The sequence below is a fragment of the Amphimedon queenslandica genome, unplaced genomic scaffold (genome assembly GCF_000090795.2).
Source record: "Amphimedon queenslandica unplaced genomic scaffold, v1.1 AMPQUscaffold_13101, whole genome shotgun sequence".
Lineage (NCBI taxonomy): Eukaryota > Metazoa > Porifera > Demospongiae > Haplosclerida > Niphatidae > Amphimedon > Amphimedon queenslandica.
This window is the reverse complement of record NW_003546663.1, coordinates 61043-88441: the sequence shown is the minus strand read 5'-3', so window position 1 is coordinate 88441 and position 27399 is coordinate 61043. Positions and strand designations below refer to the sequence as shown.

At 34.7% G+C, this 27399-nt stretch overlaps 9 protein-coding genes across 9 annotated transcripts in view; 4 read left to right on the top strand and 5 right to left on the bottom strand.

Annotated features, from left to right (window-relative positions):
• Positions 1-6: 6 nt before the first annotated feature.
• LOC109585212 (uncharacterized) lies at positions 7-1755 on the bottom strand (the record flags this gene model as incomplete). The annotated part of the gene is made up of 4 exons (XM_020001206.1): positions 1623-1755; positions 1428-1515; positions 308-474; positions 7-218 (listed from the first exon to the last, which is right to left on the bottom strand). Coding segments are annotated over exons 1-4 (594 nt in total), but the record flags the coding sequence as incomplete, so codon positions are not given.
• A 126-nt stretch (positions 1756-1881) lies between these two features.
• LOC100640173 (mitochondrial pyruvate carrier 1-like) lies at positions 1882-3345 on the top strand. Its single transcript, XM_003389300.3, has 6 exons — positions 1882-2010; positions 2557-2560; positions 2611-2626; positions 2690-2770; positions 3006-3138; positions 3193-3345. The coding sequence occupies exons 1-6, from the start codon at positions 1952-1954 to the stop codon at positions 3209-3211; spliced, it is 312 nt and encodes a 103-aa protein (XP_003389348.1). The 5' UTR covers positions 1882-1951; the 3' UTR covers positions 3212-3345.
• Positions 3346-4630: 1285 nt separating this feature from the next.
• On the bottom strand, positions 4631-7065 carry LOC105314115 (protein FAM228B-like). The gene is made up of 6 exons (XM_011408080.2): positions 6776-7065; positions 6638-6718; positions 6383-6577; positions 6045-6119; positions 5458-5666; positions 4631-4945 (listed from the first exon to the last, which is right to left on the bottom strand). The coding sequence occupies exons 1-6, from the start codon at positions 6995-6997 to the stop codon at positions 4792-4794; spliced, it is 936 nt and encodes a 311-aa protein (XP_011406382.1). The 5' UTR covers positions 6998-7065; the 3' UTR covers positions 4631-4791.
• Positions 7066-7092: 27 nt separating this feature from the next.
• Positions 7093-10053, top strand: LOC100640047 (profilin-4-like). The gene is made up of 4 exons (XM_011408077.2): positions 7093-7274; positions 7329-7463; positions 9665-9773; positions 9916-10053. The coding sequence occupies exons 1-4, from the start codon at positions 7155-7157 to the stop codon at positions 9942-9944; spliced, it is 393 nt and encodes a 130-aa protein (XP_011406379.1). The 5' UTR covers positions 7093-7154; the 3' UTR covers positions 9945-10053.
• Positions 10054-10314: 261 nt separating this feature from the next.
• On the bottom strand, positions 10315-12734 carry LOC100640933 (peptidyl-prolyl cis-trans isomerase A2-like). The gene is made up of 9 exons (XM_011408075.2): positions 12617-12734; positions 12450-12560; positions 11872-12005; positions 11740-11803; positions 11513-11575; positions 11144-11303; positions 10800-10856; positions 10598-10733; positions 10315-10545 (listed from the first exon to the last, which is right to left on the bottom strand). Exons 1-9 carry the CDS (start codon positions 12695-12697, stop codon positions 10431-10433), a joined length of 921 nt encoding a protein of 306 aa, XP_011406377.2. The 5' UTR covers positions 12698-12734; the 3' UTR covers positions 10315-10430.
• On the top strand, positions 11930-14774 carry LOC105314113 (putative inhibitor of apoptosis). The gene is made up of 2 exons (XM_011408079.2): positions 11930-12013; positions 12876-14774. Exon 2 carries the CDS (start codon positions 12877-12879, stop codon positions 14536-14538), a length of 1662 nt encoding a protein of 553 aa, XP_011406381.1. The 5' UTR covers positions 11930-12013; position 12876; the 3' UTR covers positions 14539-14774.
• Positions 14775-15135: 361 nt separating this feature from the next.
• On the bottom strand, positions 15136-19696 carry LOC100640808 (transmembrane protein 39A-like). The gene is made up of 6 exons (XM_003389305.3): positions 19490-19696; positions 18161-18384; positions 17425-17704; positions 15935-16110; positions 15645-15765; positions 15136-15366 (listed from the first exon to the last, which is right to left on the bottom strand). The coding sequence occupies exons 1-6, from the start codon at positions 19667-19669 to the stop codon at positions 15157-15159; spliced, it is 1191 nt and encodes a 396-aa protein (XP_003389353.2). The 5' UTR covers positions 19670-19696; the 3' UTR covers positions 15136-15156.
• On the top strand, positions 19669-22510 carry LOC109585213 (uncharacterized). Its single transcript, XM_020001207.1, has 3 exons — positions 19669-20972; positions 21872-21928; positions 21979-22510. Exons 1-3 carry the CDS (start codon positions 19722-19724, stop codon positions 22453-22455), a joined length of 1785 nt encoding a protein of 594 aa, XP_019856766.1. The 5' UTR covers positions 19669-19721; the 3' UTR covers positions 22456-22510.
• Positions 22511-22533: 23 nt separating this feature from the next.
• The window catches only part of LOC109585215 (recQ-mediated genome instability protein 1-like), a 13594-nt gene continuing 8728 nt past the window's right edge, over positions 22534-27399 (bottom strand). Inside the window, exons 4-8 of the mRNA XM_020001209.1 lie at positions 24416-24538; positions 23771-23904; positions 23211-23352; positions 22716-22895; positions 22534-22659 (exon numbers count right to left, since the gene is read on the bottom strand). Of these exons, the coding sequence (XP_019856768.1) occupies positions 22561-22659; positions 22716-22895; positions 23211-23352; positions 23771-23904; positions 24416-24538 (678 nt within the window). The 3' untranslated portion in view covers positions 22534-22560. The remainder of the gene's footprint in view (positions 22660-22715; positions 22896-23210; positions 23353-23770; positions 23905-24415; positions 24539-27399) is intronic.

Genomic DNA, 27399 nt, shown 5'->3' with positions numbered 1-27399 from the left:
TACTGCTGTGTATAGTAGTGATACCATCGTCCAATAAACATGTAATAATACATGTATCCCGTCTTCGTTCAATTGGTCACATGACTCTAACAACTGGATTGTATTGGTCAGATTAGTGATGATGCCGTCAAGTGTTGCAGTGTGTGTCATTAAAGACAAGCGAGAGACGTAGGTAACAATGAAATGAAGAAACTCGCAACAATACTTCAACGATACACCTAATAATAATAATAATAATAATAATAATAATAATAATAATAATAATATTATAATAATAAACAAATTAATTTACATGTTAAGTACTTACTGTTGCCAGTAGAGCTGATTATATTGTATAAATGGTGTCTGAATATTAAGAATAAACTGTTGCTATTGTTGTTATGTAAGGAAGAGCATGTGACTGTCATGTGACCAAACAAAGGAATGTATCCACCAGTGAAGCAATGGGGAAAACAATCAGTGCAATCTAAAATACTAGAAATAAAAAATAATTTAAAAAGAATGCCCAATAAGATGAAAAATATGCATGTATATGTGCGTGTAAATGTGGCAAATTAGTTTTAGGACAAAAGTGATTTCTTCACAGAACTTCCAATCACCAATATTAATGCTTTGGGAACTGTTATAAATATTAGATCATAGAAGTACACAATAATACTGTAATAGACTCTAGCCCAAGGTGCACGTACATGTATTTCTAAAAATTTGTATATACATTTAAAATAATTATGGTTAAACCCATCAGTCAGAAACAGCACATTGCATTTGCATAACAACATCAATAAGAACGTGTAAAGTGAAAGCAAATTTTTGCAAGTTAGCACGGGCTATAGATCATGGACATGCTACATGTACTTCACAGCTACATTTTAAAAGGAATTTAGCTGGTGCTAAGACATTTCTACTTTAAGAGGGTGAGAGAGGCTTTAGCCCATAAACCCCTTGCACTATTGGCAGTATACACATCCCCATCCCTTCTAGAATAAAGATTTGTTAATGTGGTGTTAGGAATTGTCTACCATAGACCACTAGTTTATACATTGGGCTGAACACTAGACTGACAGTATAAACTATAAACAAGCAGAGGTGGGGTGATGATTTTTGAAAGGCTTCAAATTTATTCTGCAGAAACTCAACACCAGCCCTGATGTCTGCTGTCAATGAATAGACAGGATAAAGGAATGAACATACATGTACATTGTAGAATTAATCAAACAAAGAAGCTAAGAACAGGATACTGTCATAGTTGTACATGCACATAGTCACATACATAATAACATTTTCAATGTCACACAAAGAATCCTATTCATTAAACAAGGCAAGCAGTAAATACATGTACAACCCTTGCACTACAGGAAAGAGAAATCCCAATCCTTCATTATTATTAAGTCAAAAGCACACCTTCCATTAAACACTCATTATCATACCATTGTAACAGACCCTGCTTCACAAATCCATTGTGCAGTAACTTGGCAGTCCTCCCAGCAAATGAAGAACAATAGAGCACGGGAAAATCTAAAATAGAAAGGCGTAGAATAGAAAACAAAATGTGGGCAAGGTAAAGTCAGCGAAGCAGGTGGCAAGCCAATAAGTCCAAGAACTGATTAAGGGCCTTGTCTTACCTTCTTCACTAGAGCGAGAGGATTGAGGAACAGGTGAAGGTTTAGAAGGAGACGCGGGAAGAGGAGAGGGAGATGAGGGAGATGAGGGAGAAGAAGGGGCAGAAAAAACCTCAAACAGCGCTTCCATCTTTCCCGCCCTGGCCCTGTGGCCCAACTGAAACCACGTGGCACAGCTGGCACGTGTTCTTTAACGTGAAGTTTTCGTTCACGTTTGTATATTTTCAAATTTAATATTCATAGATCACACTAATTTAAAATTCATTGAATAATAAAGGAGGAGGTCAGGCTTAGCATAGCAACGCAGCAGAAGATCAGAAGCAGTGAAGAAGATGGCTAGCCGATTACTCGCTCCGTTAAGGTCTCCTGAATGGAGATCATACTTCATGAGGTAAAGACTCAATTTAATTGTTAGTCTGACTGTTTCACAGTATTAAAAATGTATGCAATTAGTGAGGTGTTACTGACAACAAACTAGTCCAGCCAATGCCGGACAATGCTGCTTGTATTTGGTGTTTAATAACATGTGTCTGAGGCCTAGGGCCAGTATAAGGAGAGTGTAGATAAACGAAAGTGTCTTGTTACCCTCCTTCAATAATATTTGTGAATGGGATATGGTAGTCGGGCGGGGCAAGACTAGGGATATGGCAACCATGGAGATTTGCATTAATCGTAGCATGTATTTTCTGTGAATGGTCGATTAAAGGGCTCCATTACGAATGTGCACATTAATTTTTTTTTCATTATATGTTGAATGAGTACTTCATGAAGTGTTGTGTCATACATCAATGAAATGATGTTCCACCCATTTCTGTGTGAGGTGTGAACTTAATGGAATTCACATGTATTGTGCATAGTTGTTTAGTCAAGCTGAAATTACTTCCTCTTATTTTTCTTTTATTTATGTTTCTCTCGTTACTGTATTCTTCTACAACAGCACCGTAAGTCCAATATTTTCCTCATTACATTTAATTTATTGTTTTACTTTTAGCATTTCTGGGGACCAGGTAAGTAGTAGGCCTACAGGGCTATAGTGAGTAAGGTACTGTTCTTCTTTTATTAATGATCAGTTGCTAACTGGGGGCTGCCATTAGCTGCTATACAAGATATGAAGAAAGATCCAAAGTACATCAGTCCAAAGATGACCGTTGGTAAGCACAAAAAATTAGTAGCATTATAGTTATGATATGAATATCATTAACATTGCTTTCTCCTACTCCTCTCTCTTTCTCTCTCCGTCTCTCTTACCTTTCTCTCTCTCCCCCTCTATTCTCTCTCTCTTCCCATCTCTCTTTCTCCCTCTCTTTCTTACCTTTCTTTTTCCCTCTCTCCCCCTCTATTCTCTCCCTGCATGTATCTCCTACCTCTCTCCCTCTCTCTCTTTAGCATTATGCATATATTCTTTACTGTTCATGAGATTTGCTATTAAAGTCCAGCCAAGGAATATGCTCTTGTTTGCATGTCATTTCTCGAATGAAACAGCTCAACTCATTCAACTGTCACGATGGGCCAAACATGAGTAAGGCAGTTTTGTATTGATATAATGTTTTATAAGTTTCTTATGATTTAATAGATACTTCAACAAGCAATAGTGACAATAATAATTATTTGCCTCATGCTAATGTGTTATTATTATTATTATTACAGATCTTATGTTTCGTTGTATGTTGCTATGTTGATGTGTTTATAGAATAAATAATATATTTAAAGATTGTCTTAAAAATAACAGAATAAGAATATTGAGAAATACATAATACACTCATTAGACACTGGCATTCGCATATCTACATTTACATAATAGATGTACGTATAGGGGTTTTATTTTGTTGGTATAAAGTTTCGCGAATTTGTCCAGATTTGCCATTTGTTGGTATAAATTTTCGCGAATCTACCTTCTGCAGCCATTTTTCCTAGTGTGCCACACCTCTTTTGTTGAATTTAATTTCGCGAATTTAATGAAAATGCGAAATTTGCGAAATTTATTTCCAGTTAACTATAACCCCTATACGGTATGTCATAAGATCTTATAATTTTAATTCAAGCCAAAGTCATGTTGCTTTATTAAATCAAAATTCTATCTCATGCATCCATGAATTTGTGCAATTTTCAAGATAAATAGTTACAAAAATGTACTGGGCATGTACAGATGTACTGCACACTCAAGACCCAAGTTTAATTGTGCCAATTCTGATTTTTTGGCCAAATGCCATACACATACCTGTATTATTAAAGCTGTATAAGTTATTGATATTTTTGCCAAAAAGTGTCTATGAATTTATGTGCATGTACATGTACATTTACGTACACAGCATAAAATTTTAAGTAGAGTAGATGAAGAATCTTTTGTTATCCTGTTGCAGTTGGACATACCCATATCCTAATGAGTGTTTCCCACTAAGTGAGCTAAACCATAGATATATAGGCTAAACAGCATGCTAGTGAGCTGACAATTAGTACATGAAATTAAAAAAAATCTATCTTTGATTGGAATCAGCTCAAACTTTCTACACATCATAAGAACGTGTACATGTATAATGTATGAATAGTAATTATTATAAAAATAAAAATTTTTCTCCCCAATTTTGACATAATATTTATGGTCAAATACCCTGTACTATACATGTACATGTGTACAGAGACTTTAGCCCAATTTTTGAGTTCCTTCTACAAATCTAATTTTAATTGGAGTCAGCTCAGGCTTAAAATTCTACACAATAATAGGAACATGTACATGTATCAGAAAAGTATTGAGTGTTCTATCCTTGCAATGTTTGATTAAATTTGCCAATACTTTCAATGCAACATAAGTACATGTATATGCATTAGAAAAAATTATAAAAGTGAAGAATTCTCTACTTTTAATTTTTGGCAAAATCTGGCCAATGACACTGTACTATATATAGTACAGGGACTTTGGCCCGATTTTGGAGCAACTTAAGAAATACCCAAAAAATCCAATTTTGATCGGAATCAGCTCAAACTTTCAATGCAACATAAGTTGTCTTGTCAAATTTTGAGTACAATATGCCACAGTCTTTTTGGTAACCTTGATCTTATAGTTACATTATGTAAAACAAAAATAAATAAATAGTTGCCCTAAATTGTATAAAATACATATACTTCCAGTCACTAGTTAAAAGATGTAGTATGTGCATAACAATAAGGTCACTAGCTAGCTCCATTGTAAATTAATTTCTTCTCCTCTTATATATTTGATTGGAGTCTTATGAGGAACTTGTGGTTCATCACTTGCATCATCAGTTTCTCTGATCAGTGTGGTCGCATCGAGAAAGTGTGTAGCACTTTGATAATCTTTAACCTTTTGCCTAAAAAAATAATTAATGATTATTATAACTAGACGACTATATAAGGACTGAATCTAAAGCCTGGTTTATGATAATGACACTAGTATCAATTTGACTAGCATCAACTAGTATCAATTTGGGCAATTTGACACCTTTCGATGCATACATGTACTTCACTTTAAAATTAAAACCAATAGCAGAAAATTTTTATAGTTAATTTTAAATTAATTTAAATTTAAAATTTAATTTTCCGCTATAAAAATTTTATAGCAGAAAATTTTAGAGGGGATTAAACTTGGCAAATTTGGCGTTTTGATAGCCATTTGCCAAAATAAAAATCTGCCATTTTGAGTCATTATACGCATGCTCAATGGCCAATAGCACGTGGCCACAAATTCGCCAAATTAAAAACAGCCAATCACCAAAATAATTTAGCAATTTGCCAAAATTTCGCCCATCCAAATTTACCCGCTATACGGTGTATCATATATCATTAGATTTTTGTTTTTTTTACATGCATAAAATGCCTTTACCTGCTCCTGTGTCTGTCCTCGCTGTTTATTTGGATTAGCTTCATTGCCAGCCATTGAACAGGATCAGTGCTTGTCCAACCTGATGGCACAGTGGTCTGTATGTTCCTTGACCCATCACTTGGTACACCCACATCACAATTATGCATGACAGTCAGTTCGTTGAGATGATCTCTCTGCTGCGATAACAATGGATCATCAAGACAAAGAGTCTATTGAAAGAAAATGAAGATGAAAATTAAAAAATATTATTATTATATGTGTACAACTAAAATCACCTTAAGACTAAGCCTTAAAAACCTTACAAACCTTAGTAATCATTCAACTGAGCATTATTGCAGTACTGTACATGTACATGTACAACCATATGTAACAGTGAGCCCAATAATAATTTTTTCTTCTAGTACCATTATACAATGTACATTTAGCTGATATTTTGAATGGGTAAATGTCGGTAATTCTTTGGTGATCGATTATTGAATTTGAATGTAAATTGAGCATATACATTTATAATTTTTGAATACAAATGCCAATCAAAACTACAACTTTACAAAACCATTAGCTATACAGTACATGTATTTCATGATTACCTGTGCTCTTGCTGCAATGTAGTGTAGTCTCATTGGATTGTACTCCTCCACTGTAATAGTATCCAAAAATACGCCCTAGTATAGTGATACATGTGCATAAATTACCATATGGCGAGTAATTTTGGAGGGGATTAAATTTGGCGAATTTGGCATTTTGATATCCATTTGCCAAAATAAAAATCCGCCATTTTAAGCCATTATAATGCTCAATGGCACGTGGCCACAAATTCGCCAAATTAAAAATCCGCCAATCACCAAAATTTAGCAATTCACCACAATTTAGCCACTCCAAATTTGCCCGCTATACAGTATACATGTATGCATATTACATGCTTTACTTTATTGTTCTGCACATGGAGGTATTGATTGAATAACTGCTTTCTCTGTGTATCATTGAATGAGTAGGAATACTGAAGTGTCTTTGTAATGGCTGACTGCAAGGGAAGGAAGACCTGCTCTTTCCATTTCTGATAGAGCATCTCCTTTTTGCACTGCTTGTAATGAGCTGCAGTTGACAAATAGTCCTCAATCTCCTTTACAAAAGAAACAAAGATATTGCCGGTGATTGCTTGCAAAGTCTAAAATTGACTTGCTTTAAAAAGTTCTTGTCTCTCCTTTTCCAACTCGCTGCACATGGACTGTATTGCTTTGACATCAGGCTCAGTGGGTAAGGACTGCAACCACCATTAAAAGAAAGCAAGTATAATGAATCAAGTGCATAGTGTACTTACAACAATGGTTCTCCTTGCTTTGCGACTGAGCCATTCCTGAGCTCTCAGTAGTTGACTGTGTGTGTTGGTACGAGACAATGCAGTAGCTGTAGCAGTTTCGGAGAACTGTGCCTCGCTATGAATCCGTGAAACATTCACTCTCTTCTTTTCGTCCTCTCCCTCTCTCTCTTGATCAAACCCCAAGAGTTCCCTGCAGAGTTCTCTATCATGAACAGTTATCATGTTAATGTTGCTATGGTGACAATAGGTCAATAGCAATATCCTAAAAATATCCAGAAAATATCCAGAAAAAAAGGGCAGTAATTTGCCAGTAAACGGAAAAATACGGGAAAATCATTTTCCAATTTCCATACAATTCCATGTAAACCTCCCAGTGTTTATGTCCTCTACCCATCAACAGTTACTGCAGGAGGTTCTGACGGCCACTGGGAATGTAGAGACATGTTGTCTGATCAGGAAAGCATCAGGATCAGTAAAGGCAGCCTCGATTGGATTTGAAGTAGAGCTTATAAACTGAAAGAATGGTTGACTATCACCTCATTTCGTTCCATAGCCTAGTAAAGACCTAGTTCAGTCCTTAGTTGATGGGTTTAATGAGCTTAAGAAAGTACGCGAAGAAGGTATTGATTTTAATGGAGCGTCATATCAATGTGTGAGAGCAGATAACACTTCCATTTACGGGAAAAAGGTCAGTATTACATGTACATGTAGTACATGTACATGTAGATCTAAGACATACCTAAGGGCAAATGTAATTAAAATATAATTATACAATTCATTCCACTCCTTTTGTAAAATTAGAATTACGTGTACATGTACATGCACATGTACAATGTATGTCAAATTGAATTACAGATACTATATTTTTGCTTGAAACAGAAACGTGGATTGCTTTAAAAAATGGAGAAGTTACTAGTTTAGGAGATGGTAGCTGCTGTTGAACTATAGAAGTACTGGTTGTACTGTATACTGGTTTTTTTTTCGAGAGTTGCAAATTTCGTGAATTTTGAAGATTCCTTTCTGATTCACGAAAATAAAATCCACAAAAGTCAATTTAATTTTAGTAGAAATCACACATGTAATAATAAAGTGTGCTAAGTGAGCTAAACAACATACTGTACTTCATGAGCTTACAAGTACTAATGCATGTCTTTTTTGGAGTAGCTTAAAAAAATTTTTTTAATCAAAATTTGATCAGAATCAGTTCAAACTTTTTACATGACATAAGGACATGTGTACATAATATTTTATTAAAATGCAGAATTTTTTCCTTTTAATTTTTGGCAAAATTTGGCCAGTACAGGAACTTTGGCCCCATTTTTTGAGTAACTTTAAAAATTTGTAGCAAGTTTAAATTCAATGAGAGTCAGTTTAAACTTTTTAGTTACACAACATAAGAAATCTGTATTAGGAAAAATTATCAAAGTGGAGATTTCTCTCATTTTAATTTTTGCCAAAATTTGGCCAAAGTACATGTACCTGTTTTTGGCCCAATTTTTTGAATAAATTTAAAAATTCATAATAAAATTAAATTTAACTAGGTGAATGTAAACATTGAGGGGGCGAGCCATCAATTCACATTGTTTGATAAGAAGATTAAAATTATAATAAATCCAGTTCTTAGCCTGCATGCATATTCATACCCCAGCCTCATGGCCGGGGTCTGAACAGAGCAAACACACCAGTTAACACAACCAAAATAACCCAGTAAAAGAGACAAGGATGAACTATCCTGTCACTTTGAAAAAAATGTGCCAAGCTAAACTTTTAATCAAGCTTCCATCAATTAACATCTTTTTGAAATAAAACTACTGAAATAAAATCAATCCAGCTCTTAACGTGCATGCATATTCAGACCCCATCCTCATAGTCCGGCAGGGTCTGAACAGAGCAAACCCACTATTTAACACCACTGACCAAAATGATCTAGTAAAAGTGACAAGAATGAACTGTCCTAATACTTTGAGAAAAAGTGACAAGCTAAACTTCTAATCAAGCTTCTCTCACAATTTTAATTCTGTCAATGAGAGGACTAATCTAGAGGAGTCTTAGATCAAACTGCTTTTAAGTTCTTCACCCTTTAGAGATGCTTTAGACAGCCCCTCTCTGTTAGAAACTCAATCTGAGTTTGTCACGTTAAAATTTCCGCCATCTTGCTTTTTTGACCACACCCTCTAAATTAATTTTGCCCACATGGTCCAAATTTATCAATTATAGTATACTAATTTAATTTTCGTATTCTTCCGTTGATAAACAAAACGTAACGCAAATAGACCTAGACAGATTAGTGTGGGTCTCGCTCATGCTCGCCCCAATGATAATCAGCTTAAATGTTCTACACCACATAAGAACATGTATCAAGAAAAATTATAATAATGGAGATTTCTCTTTTTGAAATTTTTGAAATTTTTTAAAACACCCTGTATAATACAAGAACTTTGGCCCAATTTTTGAGCACAAAAGCTCAATTTTGGAGGAATCCCCTCAAAAACCTTAAATAGAAGCCTGTATATACATGTATATTAAAGATTCATAATTAATTTTAGTAATGTGTAATGCAATTACAAATTAGAAGGAGGGGACTCCATTTGAGAATATCTGATCATGCATGTGTGTACATGTGAAGGTTCATGAGTGTAATTGACAAATTAGTCAATTTCATGTCATGAATACTTTGATCTAATTGCTATCTGTATTTATTATTCTAAATTATAATCCTTATTATCCTTATCAGCTAATTAAGAACATGATAGAGTTTCCTTATTTTCACTATCAATGGATCTATAGTGTAAATATTTATGTGCCAGCTAGAGTTATAATAATGTTACTATAATGAGTGTGATAACTTATTATTATCATTATTGTTGATTCCTTCTGTCTTGGCCCTAGGGTGGTGGATCAGGCTTTATTGCAGTGCAGACTAAGCAGTACATCATTTACGGGAGTTTTTCTACGTCAATGTATCCCAGCATAACTGCTGAAGCTATTCACAGTTTAGGTAAACACATAATCATACGCCCCCAGGATAACAATTAATAGCAATGATGTCAAGAATGTTGTATTGTATATTGATACTACTCCCTCATTCCACTCCTCCTCCTCCTCCTCCTCCTTTTTCCTTACATACACAATGTGTGTAGGTGATTACTATAAAAGCAAGAACAAATGAGATTATATTATAACAGTACTGCCTTGAGTAGAATAATAATATTTTTGTTTATTGGATTATATGCTGGTATTTCTTGTTTAATAAATAACTATCAATGTAATCACTTCAAGTATGTTGTTTACAAAAATAAATAGCTGACTCCCAATAACAAAATAATAATAATACCATAAAGTAATAATAATAATAAATTAATAATACCATAAAAACTGGAATCTGGAATGCATGTATTTTTACCAGGTTGCATTTAAAAAAAACTTTTACATGGTTTTAATCTACACGTTAGGTACTAAAAACTAACTTTAAGCTGTAAAAAGTAAGATATTAAAATTAAAAAGCCAATTGACTGGGTTTATTATTTGTTACATCGTTAAAATTACAGTCGCCTTTATAACATGTTCCAAGTTTATGTTAATAATAATAATAACAATAATAATAAAATTAATGTGAAGAATGTAGTAGGAGTACAATTTTGCTATCAATATTAGTTCATTGTACAGTTAATATTCCACAATGTGTTACAATACACTGATCCTGTGGCCTATCATTGAACGTCTTTATGTTACTTATAGCCTCTAGAGTATCAATTCCTTCTATAACACGACTATAGAGAGAGAGAAAAAATCATTTAATCTCTCTCTATCTCTCTCACTCACCCAAATGCCATGTATCTATTATTCATCCATTCTGCTGGTGCTAATGTGATGTAGAATTGACTATTATTCGTATTTCTTCCATGATTGACCATCCCTAGGATCCCTTTACTGTTGTGCTTAACAGCAAAGCACTCGTCTATTGAAAGAATATAATACAGCAATTATTATCAAGTTGTTATTATGAATGCAGTTATGTCTGCACCTGCAAAGTTGCGCCCATATATTGAATAGCCTCCATCACCATTGCCACCACATATATCTAAGGGAAATGAATAGTGAATACACATTAGATACTGGGCTTATAATAATGTGTATAGTCTAATAATGTATTATAGTCTAAATAAGTAGCTTCTATATTTCCCTCTGTTGTTTGTCTCATCCGACAACATAATCACAAACTGGTTAACAAGTTGTATGCATGTCCTCTCTTCCTTATCAGCTAACCTAGATTACACTGATATTTGCTATCATACCGAGTGACTACAGTACACCATCAATTCAATCACATTATGTCATGCATATACAGTACTTGTATTCTATAATCACCTCCTCCTTGTATCCAGCCATTGGGTACCACACGGTGTATCAGTGACATTGAGTATGTTAGGTTAATGATGGCTGAGTCTTCCTCTTCTATTGCTCCCTTTTCTCCAGTACATAAACAGACAAAGTTCTGTGTTGTCTTTGGGCATAGTTCTCTGAATAGCTATATTCATGGAAGAAGCATGCATCAAAGCATATACATATATTACACTCTATTATCTAAGGTCAATGTTGACAGTTTGATGTGGCTTTATTTGCAATCATTGATGAAATAATATTTACACAAATGTACACTAAGGTCACCTATGCTGTCAGTAGTTTGCAGGTAATATGGAAGTATAGCTCAAGTTATGTGCAATATGTCTGTCTTACTTCAAATGAGATTTGACCAAGAGGCTTGCCAGCATGACTGAATTCCATGAATACATAGCTATACTATAAAAGAGAGGCAGTGGCAAAGAATAATTAAGTTTGTGTGAGTGTGTGTGTCCAAAAATACTCACTGATTAGTCTATGATAGCTATGCATGATTGAAATGGAATGGAGCCAAATATCTGTTTGCCATGCGTGCATTTGTGTGCAGTATTAGAGTAACATACCTTCTCATTAGAAATATATTGAGAATATGCTTGGAAGGCTTTATCAGGGAAGTCAATTGATTGCCTATACCCACGTATTGTAACACCATTCACAATGGAATGTATGATTAGGCTAAAGGAATGCAAACTCACATAGCTTCCTGTATAGCAGGCAAGTATTCAATTTCTGCCCAGTTGGAGAAGGTTGCTGTGTTCCATCTCAGCTCTCCATTACTAAATATTGCTGCCTCTCCCATTGTATTGAGGACCAGCTTCTCTTCAACATTCTATTGAGGTAAGGACAGAGAAGAGAGGAAAAGTACTTTAATTAGGATAATGGAGAACTGGTATCAGTATTTGTGAGACTATCATTTAGTAGCTAGATGTGTTTTGCATCAGTGTAGATCTGCAGTAGCATAATGCATGATGCTATAATTGAGTCTGCATGAGCATGCAGTATACAATGTTGTAGCATCACTGAGGTACACTTATCACTCCCTTCTTCAACTATGTGACCAAATATTGTAAATCAGCTACATGTAGATGTATACATAACCAGTGCTAGGCTGCTAGCATGCCTGGCAGTTATGGCACTCCATGCCACTATACAATCTAGACTTGCAGTGGCATGTATGCAGCAGTGGTTAGCACCTATCATGGCAGTTATTATCTTAACTGTAAATTCCAGTATTGTATAAGTTCTAATGACATGAACTGTTAGTATTTCTTACGCTTCCATCACTAAGCTTGCTCAGTTTGTCTTTGTATTCTCTCCACTGAAACTCCATAAACCCTTGACTGGCCCCCTTACTGAATCTCTTAGGATAACCACTTACCAGTAACTGAAAAATACAAAGTAATAGCTTAGTCTAATAGCAATAATATGTTGCATTCTTACATCAGCTACATATTCAGCTTTGTGATAGTCAATAGACCTTAAGTTCCCAACTATCTGAATATGGCAAACAAATTCCACCATTATTGATTTAGTTGCTATAGTAACGCGTGATTATGAAAGGGTAGGGCGTGTCCTAGTCCTTCTTTGCAAATTTTGACCTTTAATCTTCAATTTTGCTGTAACCACTAACCAACTTAGACCAGCAGGTAGCTCAGAAAGCCTTATTTTGTATAATTATTGATTATTTTCATCCTTTTAGAATGGATACTATGCTACAGCCCAAAGGAAGCTTTGATGCTGGTCAGTTTTCAAGAAATGATTTCTTTGAGTACCTGGAAACTTTTGACACTGTTGCTACTGATGGATTTGAAGATGAATATCATAGAGATGGGAGAGGCAGGGATGGGAAAGTAGCAAACCCTTATTCGAGCAAACGAGATCAACTGGTGGGTGTTCAGCAACCACGTTACACTGGACAGGGTCATCATGGTTATGGCAGGAGAGATGAAATGGTTACACCTACTAGTGGTATCATTCCACACTATTACGATAAACCAAAAAAACAGGCATATCAGAGGAGTGTCAGTGAGAATAGGGCCAGTAGGTCAAAAGAGAGGAGTCACAGCAAAGAGAGAAAGAGATCAGTAAGTCCACAAATTACAAGAAAGTCAATAACTGAGCCCACTACTACTTCTGAAGTACATGTAGTTCAAAAACGAAAAGATTTGAAAAAGCATAACAAAAGGGAGCATAGATTTGATTATCAGTCCTTTGATGTGAGAGTTGAATCTTTCTATTTAAAGCCATCATGGGCTAAAGATGAGAGGCTCATTGCAGCATTGGCCTCTCATGGCTTCTGCTTTACAGGTCATGAAGATATAGTTGAATGCCATGTTTGTAGAGTAAGGATTGAAAGTTGGTCAATACATGATGATATTTTATGGCGTCATTTAGAGTCCGAGCCTAATTGCCAGTTTATCAGAGAGCAGTATCAATTCAGCATTGAAGAATTATGCTCAATCAAATTTGCAGCTTATAAAAGTTTAAAAAATCGTGAGAGCTCATTCAAGTACTGGCCAATACCAAGGGTAATTGGCGTTCTTGAGTTGGTTGAAGCTGGCTGGTACTATACTGGTAAGGATGATATCACTCAATGCTTTACTTGTGGTTGTAGAAATGAGGAATGGAAGAAGGGAGATGATCCTTTTACTGTGCATGGCAAATTGTCAAAAAATTGCTCATTCCTAATGGAGGCTATGAAGCACAAAAGCTCTTCTAAATTGGTAATTGATTTCTCAAAGGAAGAATCACGCCGTCAATCCTTTAAACATTATCCGAAGACAAGCAAAGTGCCAATTGATGATCTTGTTAAATCTGGCTTTCATCTCCTTTCACTTGATCCAGCTGTAAAGGTTAAGTGTTATTCATGTGACTTGGTGGCTGATATTGAGTGGATGGATGGAAAGGGTCCAGCTGGCATACACATTAAGATGAGTCCAGATTGTCCTGTTGCTCAAGAAAATGAAGACACTGCTTCTCTTCCAGCTCCCATCATGACAAGAAGGCAATTACAGAACAAATACTTGTACAAATCAAGAGGAGATTCTAAAGAGAAAGTACAGGAAAGTTTACCTGCTCTTATTCTGTGTAAATCTTCAAACCCACATACACCACCAACACCTTACTCTCTACCTAACATGCATCATACACCAAGCCCTACATTAACACATGAACTAACAAGAAGCCAATCCTTGCCAGAAGAAGAGGACAAGCTCTGTGTTGTGTGTCTTGATAATACAAAGCAATATGCTATAGTACCCTGTGGACACCTGTGTGTGTGTCATGATTGTTCACAACATTTATTGTTGTGTCCAATATGCAGGATAAAGAAAGAAGACATATTAAGAATTTATAACTCTTAAATGGACTTCTGCTTTTAAGCATGGTCAATTTAATAATGCATTCCCATGATGCACATGCACACACTATAAATTTGCTGCATATTACCAAGAGTATGTGTACATGTACTCTTGATAATACACTTATTTACCCTTGCTTTAATTTTTGTTTTATGTTAGTTCAAAAACTATTTTAAAAAGCTGAAGTATAATGACAATACTCTTACTCAATTGACAACTAAAAGTCATTGACAAACAAACAAAGACATAACGCAAACAATGAAAATGAAAGCAAACAGCTATCATAGCAACACTCCCTTACTGCAGATTATGATAATAATTTACTTAATGGAAACTACCTAACTGGGTGGCCTTCCTTTTCCTTATAGTAATTAACCTCATTATAATAACATACAACTCGGGTACAAGAAGTTTGTCTGAAGTACTAGAGGTATGTCCTTTATGTGGAAATTATTTTATACATTAAAAATGCATTATTTGTACACTAGGTGTAGTCCATTAAAATTAATGGAGGTCCCCACTATAGAGAGTATCCACTTCAAGAGTGTATGCTGCTCCAAACAAAACTAGCTACAGTACATGTATGAATGAATCAATAAATTTATTATTAATAATTAAAATTTATTGTAACTTTTTTAGTATTTTTCCATGAATGAGTCTATTATACAATAGTCTGTGTAGTATGAAGTAATTGAATAAAAGGAAAACGGAAATGCTGAGAGTCTGATACCAATGGACAACTCTTAAAAGAACAACCATCTCAAACAGGACCACAACGCATTGCATTGCCAGCAGCCAGGATATTATATGAAGCCTTGAGTTGAATAATAACTGGAGTTAAAAAAGGAAAAAGAATAATCAATATAATACATGTAGCTGAAATTTTTGTGGCCCAAAATTTTCCTGAATTTTTCCAAAAATCTACATTCTGTGGCTTATTTTTCATGATTTTTTAAAACTTTTTGGCCATGTTGAACTATATTTAATCAACAATTTTCGTAGATTCTATTTTTGTGAATTTTGAAAAAACACGAATTTTGCAAAAAAAAAAAAATTGGGCCAAAAGAATTTTCTGCTACACTGTACATGTACATAATTCTATTTCTTACATAAAAGCATTCTTGTGAAGAGTCACAGGGAATGGCTACATTTTGAGGCCCTTCACCTTTAAAGCACTCATTATTGAATTCTACCACCGCATCAAAGGGCCACTTCTTATCAGCTGACCACCTGAGAGAGAAGGAAGAAATTATAATTATAACTCATAGACATGTGTTAATATTTGCACTGCACCATTATACTATAAGGTCAGCTAGAATAATTATACTAATAGTATACTAACAATAATACTAATAGTTACTAATAGTATACTGACCCTATTTCAATACGCAGGACTTACTGTTGAGGTTTTTCAACATTATTACATCTCACCCAGCATCCTAGATTCAGAGCACAATGATGGAGTATTTGACAATAGTTAGGAGGTAACAGGAGACAGGAGAGGATAACAAATGAATTAGCCCAAATGAAGAAACACAACTCTATACTCCACCATTTGTCAAAATACACATGATTCTAAAAACAAAAACATTTTTTGTAAACATTAACTCAAACAGTTTCCCTCCCAAATCCCAACATTGCTATTGTTGTTCTCTTTACTCAGCCACGCTTGCAATATTACATTTGTGTATTTGGCACTATAATCATTATTTTGGATAAGAAGTACAGGAAGTTTGTTCAAGTTAAGGCTGGTTTACAATGACATTAGGCCAGCGTACCTCAATTTTTAATTCAATGAGTGGGCGATTTCACCTTTTGACGCATGCTTTCTGCTAGAATAGAAACAGATTCTATTCCAGTGTCAATGTAACGTCAGGGCTAGCATAATATTGTAAACTAGCCTTTAGAGCAGCAAATTCAAGCAGCAACGCTGTTCTCTTTCAGCCATGTTTGCAACATAATTTGGCACTAGTCATATTGGATTTGGATAAGAAGTGCAGGAAGTTTAAAAAACAGAGCCAGTAACCAAAGAACATGTGTACTATAGATTACATGTATAAATGCACCAATGCTTTTATGCTGCATACAAAGTTAGAGCTACAAATTTATAGCAATATACATGCACTCAAAGGCCACTACAATTTGATTCATAGTTTCTTCGTTCATGGGCAAAGCTAATACAGGTAAGTGGTCCATTAATATTCATTTAACTTACAGTATATGGCAATATAAACTGGTGTGTACGTGCAAATAGTGTATGAAACATGAATAATGAAACATAAATTGCTGATGTCAGCATGTACATGTAGGCAAAACAATGAATATAATTAAAGTTACATGTATTTTATGGACATGCAACTACATTCCGATACTTACAAGTACATGTACATTCTTACGATAGTTTTGTTTCAAAAGGAAATAATGATAATAGTATCATTTATCCACTTATGGAAAAAACAAGAAAATTATGGCAATAAAAACACCATTGCACATTCCAATGCCCTTATATTCCAGGAGCCAAGTAATATGAGAATACTGTATGTACATGTACATGTACATGTTCTGTTATTAATGTACATGTACATGTGTACATGCATGTACATTCTGTTATGTACATGTACATGTACATGTTCTTAATTCTCTTGTGATAATTTTGGAGGAGTGGCAAATTTAGCATTTTACTAGCCATTCACCAAAATAAAAATCTGTAATTTTGAACCATTATGCACACTCAATATTAAATTCACCAAATTAAAACTCACCAATCACCAAAATTTAGCAATTCACCAAAATCTACTCCTCTTCAAAATTACCAGCTATACAGTACATATCTCACTTAGTGCATGTACATGTACATGTAGCTCACACATTCAAACACTTATAGCTTACTGGTGTAAACTGTATAGGAATGAATCCAACATAATAAGCACAGAGGAGGGAATTAAACAACAATTGTTTCAAGCGAACGATCAAATCAGAGATCAACACGTTAACTTCTTGACGAATAGTCTCAGGTGATACTGGGAGCAGGAGGATATTAGTGCTGCTGAAATGGCTTCCGTAGCGAGTAGTCGTCACATGATCAAGGAAGCGGCGAGGAGGGGCAAATTTTTCTCGATACTGTCTTGGGTCTAAAGTGAATCCAAACAGCGAGAGGTAGAGGAGAACACTGTAAAAGAAAAAAATTATAATTTATCATGTTGACACCTAAAATGATGGTAGAGAATTTCTATACAATTAGAATCACAATAATGATAAAATGATGAATAAAAATTACATGTGCAAGTACATGTACATTGTACATGTAAAACACATGTCCATACATGTACATGTGCCAAATTTAACACTATAGCATCAAGTGCATGTACATGTACATTGACTATACATAAATATATCAACAGAAAGGGCCGTCTGAAATACAATGTACAGTACATGTACAAAGTGACCAATTATTTGAAACTCATCAAATATTAATTGCCTGTACTACAACTTATAATGCATTTACATGTACATGTACATGTAGCATAAATAACATAACACTATCACACTAAATTAGCATACATGAAGACTCAACTAATATTTATTATACACTGTACATGTGCACAGAGTAGGTGTATGAACTCACGGATAAAACAGAAATAGAAGGTTGAAGACTGAGGCCCTTTGGAGTAGCTCCCTGACAACCCAGGCAACCAGGGAGACTACTATACCAGACACAAACCAGTAACGAGAGTTCAAACCCAAAAACTTGACACGTCCTTGTATTCCTTGAAACCCCGCCCACACCAGGCGACGAGAGAGCAAGAGAACGATAAATAACAGTAAATTATAATCAATCAAGTGAAGATTCTAGAAAGAAATTAAAGAATACAATCATGAAGATAATGATTATTATTATCGTTTGTTTTCATTGGGAAATATTTTTGCAAATTTCCCGTTCTTTTGTTTCATCATGAAAATAAAAACCACAGAATCCTACATTTTCATTGCCACATGGTATAATTTTTCGTGACATCCATGCTGGATTCACACAAATCTGTCATTGTGAAAATAAACCAATGTATGATTTCAGGTACAAATTGGACAGTAACAAATCAAAAACAGATAACAAAGACATGGCTATGAGAGTGCCATCAGTATAAGAACTACGTGTGTACTAGTACCATGATAAGTACATGTGCCATGATGATAACTACCAGTACTATGGGCCAAAGTCCCGGTACTATAGTACAGACTACAGGGTCTTCAGCCAAATTTTGTCAAAAAATGACTAGGAGAGAATTTTGCATTTTAAATATTTTTCCCGATACATATAAATGTTTTTATGTAGTGTAGAAAGTTTAAAGTGATTCCGATCAAAAATTAATTTTTCATGAATTTTTGAAGTTACTCAAAAATCGTGCCAAAGTCCCTGTACTATAGTACAGAGTTTTCAGCCAAATTTCGTCAAAAATGACTGGGAGAGAATTTTGCATTTTTATAATTTTTCCTGATACATATACATGTTTTTATGTAGTGTAGAAAGTTTGAGCTGATTCTGATCAAAATTAAATTTTTCATGAATTTTTAAAGTTACTCAAAAATCAGGCCAAAGTCCCTGTACTATAGTACAGGGTCTTCAGCCAAATTTCGTCAAAAATGACTAGAAGAAAATTCTCCATTTTTATAATTTTTTCTGATGTGTATACATGTACTTATGATGGGTAACAACTTTAAGCTGATTCCGATCAAAATTTAATTTTTTATGAATTATTTTAATAGGTAGCTCCAAATCCCATGTACTGTATTATAATGCTTGTCAGCTAATGAAGCTAAAGCTTTCTAGCTCACATAACATACTTTGTGGGAAACCCCGACCCTGATTAGTCTCCCATTTGTAACAAATAAAAAATGGAAAATAAAATAATAGAAATTTTACAATAATTAAGTATTAACGGTATTGGCTGGGCCTTACTGTTTTATAAATATTTATATTTTGCATCCAGAGAGCTGCAGTGAGATAAGCGAACAGAAAGGCCTCAAACACGAGTGTGTTGGATAAAATATGACTCGCAGCACTCGATCGCAACACTCCAGAGAAGAACGCCATTTTGAAAGTGGGCGGTGTCACCACACCCCCAAGAGGAGTGGACATTTTCTTTTCAAAAAAATCTTTGAAATAAAATAAAATAAATTTTAGAAAATCCATGGCCTCCGGTGATAATTGCAGTGCAGTTCACCTGTGGATATGTGATGATGTAGGCGGGGTACATGTTCTTTGTCACGTGACCAGTGACCCAGAGACTCAAATGAAATGGAGACAAGTTGAGGAGACCAGCCCATATGGGTCTGTAGTGGGTGGAGCTAATGATTCCGTCTGCTCTGTTGTTAAGGAAGACGGTGAATTACACGTACGAGATAAAATCAATTATTCTAATCCTTTGGGGAAGGCGTGGCTACCCACTCGTTGTCATGTCACTAAAGTCGCCATTGGTTCTAAGTATTTGGTAGCTGTATTGAGAGAGGGTGGGACATTAATTGGAAATATCGGTCGAGTGAGAAGCTCCAGTTATTGTCCAATAAAATGGGAAGAAATATCACCGCCATTCCCGCCAAAATTGGCACATGTTACCATGACAACGAGTGATTTCCTATATGGCGTAACGGAGGGAGGGGAAGTCCACGGTTGCCATGGTATCTCAGATGACACGCGACCAATCAAATGGGAGAAACTTAGTAAACCGCCGATAGTCAGCATGCTGGGGTACATATCCAGTTTATTTAGAGCGACTTCGCAATTACTGTTTGATAATGTGACCACTGCAGCAGAGGGTTTATGGTGCTATTCAAAAAGGAATGATACTTTATGGCTGTTTCAATTACCAAATAGCGGATTCTCAACTAGTTGCTCGTGGAAGAGTTTCTCTCTTAAAAACCAGGCCCTTAAACTAGCAAGCATATCCGGTCATCCTAATAATTTATTGACCATATATGGTATAACGGAGGATGGGCAGTATCTGTATGAGATGAAGGGGAAGGAGGTGGAGTCAGTGCTTTCTTTCGCTGAGTTACCTTATCATGGACACGGAGACATTGTAATGACTACTGTTGCTTGTTCTCTATTGACTGGCAAAGAAGAGTTGAATAATGAACCTTCTCTGTATCCGAAATTACCGAAAATAAGAAGAGAAATTGATGATGAAGTAATTGATACTTCCGATACTCTATTCACTTTTGATAATTATCAAGAACAATCCCGCATCGAGAGAAAAAGGCGACGGAATTTTGATGACGAATCGTACGAGACGAAGAGAGAAAAGGATGACACGGATTTGTCGTATCTGTCGCCATGTCAACAGACTACAGTCACCACACCCACTAGGACTAAAATGTATCGTCATCCATTTACTCACAAGTTGATAAGAGACATACCTGTTACCATAATAGCCCAGAGAAAGGTACAACGCATGTACAGTTAATGTCAGTTATACATGTACATGTACTGTAAATGTTCAAATAAAGGCCGGGCTTGAATAAATGCCTGGTACTAAGAATCTCCAAGTAAAGATACGCATATTTTATTCAATATACATGTACATGTAAGTCCCACAATCTTTAGAGTGTCCCAAATGGCCTAACTTGTTAAGCTGAGTGTGTTAAGTCTGTAGTTTCGGGTTCGAATCCCAGTTTTACTTTTTCTTTTTTTATCTTACGCAATTTCTTTGTCCTGGAAAGAAATAAATGCCCTGGCTTTTATTTGAACATTTACAGTACGTGAGTATTATTTTATTGTAATTCTTGTGTCACTAAACACTAATTATACCGTATAACAAGGTTTTTCTAGTATAACAAATTTTGCAAATTTCGTAGATTTTTTAAGATTCACAAAATTAAATTCCTTGCCAATCAATTTATTATGGAAAATTAATTCCGCAAACCTCCGGATATAAGGTCGTTCACAAAAATTATTATCCTAAAAAAACCCCACTATACAGTACATGTACATGAGTTTCAATTTTGGTTTTTCTAGTTTAATTTGGTGCATTTTGTATGATGTAATGTCAAATTTTCTGGCGAAATTCCTTTTTTTATCAGTCAAATTTTTTTCATTATTTTTGCTATGACTAGCATACAATAGAATGTAGAAGTACATGAAATAAAATCACTGAAGAGTTGATAAAATTTTTGCAGTGTGTTAATATTGTGTTTGATACTTTACATTGTTTGTTACATAATTTTTACATTAGCTGCTTGTTATATTCATTGCTTCGTACATGTACATTGTACATGTACATGTACAGTATATGTACATGCTTATAATTGTTATTATTAATTTTTATATTGTTATTATTATTAGAGGAGCTGCGTGAAAAAGGAGGTTAAGTTTGCCACATGTCAAGAAATACTGAAAAAGGTAAAAGTTATACTCGTTTTGTCAAATTAAATTATTCTTGTTGTTCTTAGTATTCTTTTCCTTCTGATCCTATTGATGAGTTAGAGGCAGTTCCAACTCCTCATACTCAATCCTTGAGCTCTCATTCTCAAGCTGAAATATCTCATTCCCATGCTGCTGATACATATACTTTTGTTCCTCCTCATTCTGCTGATACCTATACTGTTGTTGCTCCTCATTCCCATGCTGTTGATACCTATACTGTTGCTGCTCCTCATTCCCATGCTGCTGATACCTATACTGTTGTTGCTCCTCATTCCCACGCTGCTGATACCTATACTTTTGTTCTCCCTCATTCCCATTCTGAAGATACTCATACTCTTACTCCTAATTCCCAAGCTACTGATACCTATACTGTAGTTGCTCCTCATCCCCCTTCAAATTTTGGTCTCTCCTCTTCCCCTGATATCAATCACTCATCATCACCATCACAATTAGTAACTGGACACACTAAATATTATACTGCTATAAATAACAATAAACAATAATAATAATAATAATAATAATAATAATAATAATAATAATAATAATAATAAATTAATAATACAGAGTAATGATACATTTTAAAATTAATTATTATTATATATTTTCTTCTATACATCTAATAATCTAGTTATAGTTGGTTCATTAGTTATTGTTAGCTCCATCACACAGTGTAACCTTGACAATACTTCTTTACATTTCCTCAGTCCCTATAATCACACACATTATGTATAATTATTAATATTAATGGATGTGGTTGAATTACTTCTTCCCCTTGTGTTCGTGGTACACTGTAAAAGTCTCTAGCATTGATTCCTATTAATATTTCTAGTGGTGCATTCCCCAGTACAGCAGGCATCTCTCCTGTACCATCAGCTATTGTTACTTGTAGGTACCACACTCCTCTATCAGGAGATAGGGACCCATTCAACTTCAATATAGTTGCCTATAATAAGATAATCATGACTCTAACAAAGAGAAAAAGTTGCACTTCCTACATCATGAAAATTTAGCCAAGGCCATGCACTAAATTGTGACCTTGCTTTTTTAAAAATTGGCTAAAATGCTCAAAACTTAAAATTATTTGTCGGAAGCAGTTTAAACATAGCATGAGGATATCGATATGTATTATAAAATGTAATAAAAATTGGAAGTGTATGTGTGGTACAAAGCATGCTTCATAACCTCAGCCATGGTGTATGGGTAAGCTATCTATTAATGTTATTTTTATTGTATAATAACAATAACAAACAATATTTACCTTCACATATACAGTAGGTGGTGCTTTGTGTGTTCTTAGTAATGGCTTCAATTCATTGATCGATATTAACATAATTAATTCTGGATCTAATGCTTCAGTAGTTTCTCTTCCTTCTCCTTCACTGATTAAATCTTCTCTGTTTCTATATTATACTAGCCCAAATAGCCACTAAAATTCATTTCGTCCATAGTATTGTTGCAAATGCATTTTGGAAAACATTTACACATTAAATTTTTGCATTTACAAAATTAGTACCACAAAAATGTCTAGCTGTACAGTTATTCTTAACAATATACATGTACAGTACTGTATAGCGGGTAAATTTGGAGGGGATTAAATTTGGCGTTTTGAAGTCATTCGCCAAAATAAAACCCCACCATTTTGAGCCATTATACGCATGCTCAATGGCACGTGGCCACAAATTTGCCAAATTAAAACCAGCCAATTGCCAAAATTTAGCAATTCGCCAAAATTTAACCCCTCCAAATTTACCTGCTATACGGTACATCTTTCATTTCTATTACTCTGCATTACATCTCATGACATCTCTCAATCCTTACAATTCTCTGGCTAGTACTTTCCCTTGATTATTAATATTCACTAGGTCCTCAACAGCTCCTCCTAACACACTGACATTATCATCAGTTAATAGCAAAGTACCTAATCTGTATCTGATAGGGCCATTCAAACATATCTATGAACAGAAAGAAGGATTAAAGCACAGTATAGCTCTAAATTTTGGTCAAAATCTACTAGAAGAGAGTTCTTCATACATGTATATTTTTAAGTCTGATACATATACATGTTCTTATCAAGTTTGAGCTGATTCTGATCAATTAAAAATTGGGCCAGTCTTTGGCCAAATTATGACAAAAATGACTAGAAGAGAATCCTCCATTTCTATATTTTAAAAAATAATAGTTATATGTGTGTTTTTATGTTGTGTAGCAAGTTTAAACTGATTCTGATCAATTTTGGATTTTTTAATGAATTTTTAAAGTTGCTCCAAAAGCCTTGTTAGTACTACATTGTGCAGTACTTATGTTTTTTAGCTCACTTAGTGGGAAACCCTCAATCAACCCACACTTCAAATGTAAACTACAAAATTACATTTGTAGTTTCATGTCATAAATTCTTTATAACCCACTATTATGTCAATACACTCAACATAAATATTATAATTATTATAACTGTATGCAACATACTTTAATACCAGGTGATGAGTCAGTATTGACTGATCTAATCAGCGAATATTCCATTCCATTAATAGTTAGACCTCCATCAGTTAGTTTGAGGTGAAGCATACGAGTTGGTTTATTCATCTCCACCTAACAAAATATTATAATAGTTACAAAGTGACAAAATTGAAGAAATACATGTAAATCTACATCATCAAAGTGTTTTGCTCTACTAAGCAGGCACAAGGTGCATTCAATCAAGCTAGGGTAGTCAGGGATGTCTTAGGCATCAGGAAATTGTGGGTTTAATGCAAGGTACTATCAACAATAGCTGTTTATTTATATTGTACACAAACATTGCATATGCACGGTAAATGAGTTAGGATATGCTTGCAATTATAACTACTGAATAGCTACATGTTACATTAGATATAGCTAATGCAGTGGCATGTCAATCCTACATACCGTATAGCTTGAAATTTTTGTGGAATGTAAATTTCGTGGTTTTCGACGTTATGGGGCTGCCCACGAAATTTAAACCCACGAAATCATTGAAGTGCCATCCCCTTACAGGCTATGTAAACTGTCAACCACGAAAATTAAACCACGAATTGCCCCACCAGGAGCAAACCACGAAAATATCGACCCACGAAAATATCAAGCTATACGGTAATATAGGCTACCGCCTATATAATAATACTTCTTTTAACACTAAATGTATTTTAGCTATTGCCCTCTGAAACATGCATCCTCAGTAATCAAATCTCTGAGAAAGAGGATATACCAGCATCTATACAAGTATTACTCAGACATATTGAGTATAAGTATACCGTATAGTGGGTTTATTTTGAGGATAATAAATTTTGCGAATGACCTGTGTCTGGAAAATCGCAGAATTACATGTAATTTCGCAAATCTCAAAAAATCTGTGAAATTTGTTATCCTCAAAAATAACCCGCTATACTGTAGTAGAAATGAACTACAGACTGTGAAACATTGTATTCCTACAATAATTTGAATAATAGCTAATCTATCACAAAGACTACATACTACAATTCCATATTTAGAGAATGTTGAGCAGCTAATGCATAATTAGTTGGTTATCATTGGTAACTCATGCACCACAGGGATTGAGGGAATAGTCCAAAAACACAACTACATGTATCTCTAAATAGGTGAATGACATAAGGAGCATGCACAAACTACCCACAGCCCATTACAATATCATCTCTCATGTCACTAATAATGATGTGCTAGTCAGTCAAGAAGTATACAGTATGCCTTTCCTGTTTCTAAATCAGTGTCAACATGTTTATGCCATAACAACCACCCACATAATCAGATTGAAAGTACAACCACCTATAAATAGGTGAATGCATGACATATGTGCATGCAAAAAGCTACAGCAATATCATTTCTCACAAGTATATGAGTGAATTTGCTAGTCAGTACAAGCAGTAGCTATGTCTCTCCTGTTAGTGGTTGTTCTCTTATTCTTCAGTAGTTCCTGCAGTGTCTCCTCTGGTCAGTATTATGTGTCTGATGACTGCAGTTCAGTTACTCAGTCACCTTGTAATCCTTTATCAGTGTATGCTAGGGATATGTCTCAATACAATAACACCATCTTATACTTCATTGGAACTAGTAGCATCAGCAATTATGTTGTTAACATGACTGCAGTAAAGAATGTTACTCTACATGGACTGGATCAGACTCCTCTTATTCACTGCATAAATTATTATAAGTCATTTCTTTTAGTCAACGACAGCAGCCATATCAATATTTCAAATTTATCAATTAGTAACTGCCTAGTTGATATCTATTCATCCAACAATATTACGATAACTAATTCGTTCTTTATCACAGAGGCAGTCCATATTAGCATCAAATTTTTAAATGCTTTTGATGTTAAGGTACTGTCATCAGTTTTCATTGCCTATATTATCAAAATAAAGTATAATCCTCTTCCAGTATGCAGTAAGGAATTACCCCATTACTCATTGATACTGACCAATGTTGCCTTAAAGGGCACTATACTGGAACTAAACATGGAGCACGGCTCCTCTTACAATGCATCAATCAACTTTGATCATGTTGACTACAGCAATACTGTAACAAGTGCTGGGGCTTCGTTATTTTTGAGTGACAGTCTTTTTTATTTTTTTGTCACCAAGTCATTGTTTCATCATGTCAACTATGCTAATGGATATGATGTAAGCATTGTTTTTGGAAAAAAAATTAGCACTGACTGCAATTATTCTGGTGTTGAATTGATTTCCACTCTTGTATTTAAAGACACACAATTTTATCATACTTTAAGGGGATTTTACCTCAGACTAAACATCAAGAGTGACATGTACTTACCTGGAACAATGAACTATCACTTAATTATTAGATCATGTCTGATGTATGACAATATAAATGAAGGCTTATACATTGATGGAAAATTCTTGAGATTCACCCAAATTGACATAATAGATACTGAACTTATTGGAAATGGAGGAAATAAGATAACAAACAGTTTATCTAATCCTATTAGTCTCAGTAATGTTACTGTTGCTAACAGTACCTCAACAGGATTGACACTTGAAAGATCATTAGTAACAATTAAGAATAATTTAATATTCAGGAACAATACTGGAGTAGTTGGAGGAGGATTAGCAATAAACGACTCATCAATATTGATATTAACACCATCAGCTAACTTGGAGTTTATTGATAATCATGCTTCTTATAAAGGTGGAGGAATCTATGTTGAAGAGTCAACGAGTAGCGACATGAAATTAATGGCACCAAATATACCTCTGACATTAATAAATAACTCTGCTAGACTATTTGGTGGTGATATGTATGGATATGATAGATCTAGTGCAGACAAATATCAGTTTAACTTGAGAAACTCCCACATTAGCTCAACAAGTGATGCAGAGTCAATGTGTTTTTGTGATCCTCTAAATGCTCCAAGATGCTATTCTCATGAAAGTAATCAGCGCATTTACCCAGGGCAGACA